We start from the raw sequence: 2,500 nt of genomic DNA, 5'->3' as shown, positions 1-2,500 counted from the left end.
AATCATATACTCAAAGAATGATGAAGTAAAATCTCATGTCGGGCAGCTAGTCAGTCACTCATGTATGGGAAGAGGGCGCATGTAGAGATGCACCGGATCCGGTTCCTGTTCCGGATCCGGCAGGATAATAGGGTTTTTCAGAGGATCCGGATCCGGTTCCAGGATCCAGGATCCGGTAGCCGAGGCTTTTCAGTCAAAATAGCTTGAGCCAACATGATAAAAAGGGTCTACGTGTGCAAGTAGGCTATGTGTTTCAACCCTTTCGTAGGATCCGGTATCCGGTTCCGGATCCGGCAGGATCTTAAGCAGTGGATCCGGTATCCGGCAGGATCCTAAAAATCAGGATCCGGTGCATCTCTAGGCGCATGTTCAAAGCTGCACCTGCTAGCAGAGGAGGCCCCTGTTGGTCGGAGTTGGCTGGATTTCAGGAAAACTGGGGCAATTTTGGAACGGCATTGTTGGGAAGCATTGCATTACACTCAGCAGAGGCTTTCATCCAAAGTGACATACAGTTATTTTAGGTACGGGGTGCAGAGGCCATATCTGAATCACTCCTTCATGTAGCATTTAGCATTTTAGCAGGACAGTGGTTTAGCTCAATGTTGCCAGGCAATGCTGTTGGATTGATTGCGTTATTTCCATTGAAGCTGTGATGGTTAAAGGAAGAATTTAAAGAATAGTTGGGTGAAAGGGAGAACGTCGGGGGAAAAGAGGGCCTAGAATGGCTATATTTTACATGATGCTTTTAACTCCGAATGAATAACTCTGAATGAAATAGTTCCATCGACTTTACATTGCACTTTCATTTAATTCCGAGGTGCTTGCATGTTTTCAAAGCAAAATTAAGTTTTATTTGGACTTAAATTGAATTTATTTGGAATTAAATGTCCCAATTGCCCCGTGTAACCGAGGTCATTGTTGTATTTTGGGTCCTGTATGTGCTTGTACACAATCTTTGGCTGTGTAACCAACATTGTGGTCTCATCATTTGCCTCGTTATTGCACGAGGGACACTGGGCAATGACAATTCAATGACGACCGTCTTTGGGTTCTATGTGGCCTATTTTTTGTATCTCCGCAGCCGTGTCCGACAGTCGTGGGGAGTACTTGCTGAACGGAGGGTTCGTGGTCAGCATGTTCAAAAGGGAAATAAAGGTGGGCAATGCCGTCCTGGAGTACAGCGGCTCCGACCATGTCATCGAGAGGCTCAACTGCACCGATCGCATCGAGGAGGAGATCATTGTCCAGGTAGCGTACTCGCCTGGGAAATCCCATGCTGTTCTGCACAATCATCTCTATCTGAAACACATCATGGATTCTATCCCACCGCCAGGGTACCAGATCTTGGGCTCCAATCAGAGAGTGGGAGGGGTGGAAAGGCGATGGCTGCAGTTTCAATAGATACAACTGACACAATTGGCTATGGGCTACGTAGCATATGCCATTTGTAACACATTTGTAACACCCAATGAATGGTCATGGGCCATCGTAAACCACACCTTTCCTACGAGAAATTGCATAGGTAGCCTGTTGGTCTGGTGTTAACCTAGCAAGTAGTGTAGCACTCTTTTGCACTCTCTTTTTTTTGGCTGGGGGGCTTTCCTTGCCCTTATAGGATAGGACAGTTTGAGAGGAGACATGAAAGTGAATGTGAGAGAGAGACAGGGGAGGATCGGGAAATGACCTCGGGCCAGAATCGAACCCAGATCTCTGGTGTAATGGTCACTACCCTAGCCGCTTGAGCCCCAGCCGAGGCCCTCTCTCACACTCTCAATTTCACTCCATTATGACTAATTAATGGAAAGGAAATAAGGAAATATTGTTCATGTTTCAATGAGCCCGTTTATATGCGCATCAATAAACCGTTAATTATCAGGTTTTTGGTGTTACCGGTTTATTCGAGCGCTCATGTAAACTGAATAAACAGTTTTCATAATCGGGTTATTGCCGTTATCGGTTTATGAGAAATCCGATTCGCACAGGTAGGTTTTTGGTTAATAAACTGATTTCTCATGTCATGTAACCAGCATAATCGGGTTACTATCAGGTTATTGACATTCTAGAAGGATAAGTAGCCAATCAAAAGCCTTACATTCTAGCTTCTTGTCACACACTTTAGTGGAACACAGGCAACCGACTGACTGCATATAAACAGCAATAAACGGTTTACTCCAATAACCTGTTTATTCCAATGACCCGGTTATTGCGGCCATATAAACGGGCTCATTGACACTAACAGACACATAGACAGACAAACAGACAGACAGATAGAGACAGAGACAGACAGACATAAAGATGTCATTGCAATACTTGGCCCTGCCCACACCGTCCAGGGGTCCAGATGAATATGCAGCTGTACCCTTCTCGTCTGTCTGCCGACTTGTTGCCTTGTCTATTGCTTCTTCTGTGGACGAGTCCTCTTAAGGAGGTAGAGAATGCGCGCACATCAGTGGTACAGGTGCTGGACAAAATAAAGTAACTGAAGTAAATAATAGAAGTC

General features: G+C 45.3%; 1 protein-coding gene across 1 annotated transcript in view; it reads left to right on the top strand.

Moving 5' to 3' along the window:
• Positions 1–2,500, top strand: part of adamts9 (ADAM metallopeptidase with thrombospondin type 1 motif, 9) — a 58,521-nt gene that overhangs the window by 24,313 nt on the left and 31,708 nt on the right. The window contains exon 17 of the mRNA XM_063214933.1: positions 1,082–1,248. Coding sequence (XP_063071003.1) covers positions 1,082–1,248 — 167 coding nt within the window. The remainder of the gene's footprint in view (positions 1–1,081; positions 1,249–2,500) is intronic.

This window comes from Engraulis encrasicolus, chromosome 14 (assembly GCF_034702125.1).
Source record: "Engraulis encrasicolus isolate BLACKSEA-1 chromosome 14, IST_EnEncr_1.0, whole genome shotgun sequence".
In the NCBI taxonomy this organism is placed as follows: domain Eukaryota; kingdom Metazoa; phylum Chordata; class Actinopteri; order Clupeiformes; family Engraulidae; genus Engraulis; species Engraulis encrasicolus.
This window is presented reverse-complemented; position numbering and strand designations above follow the sequence as displayed.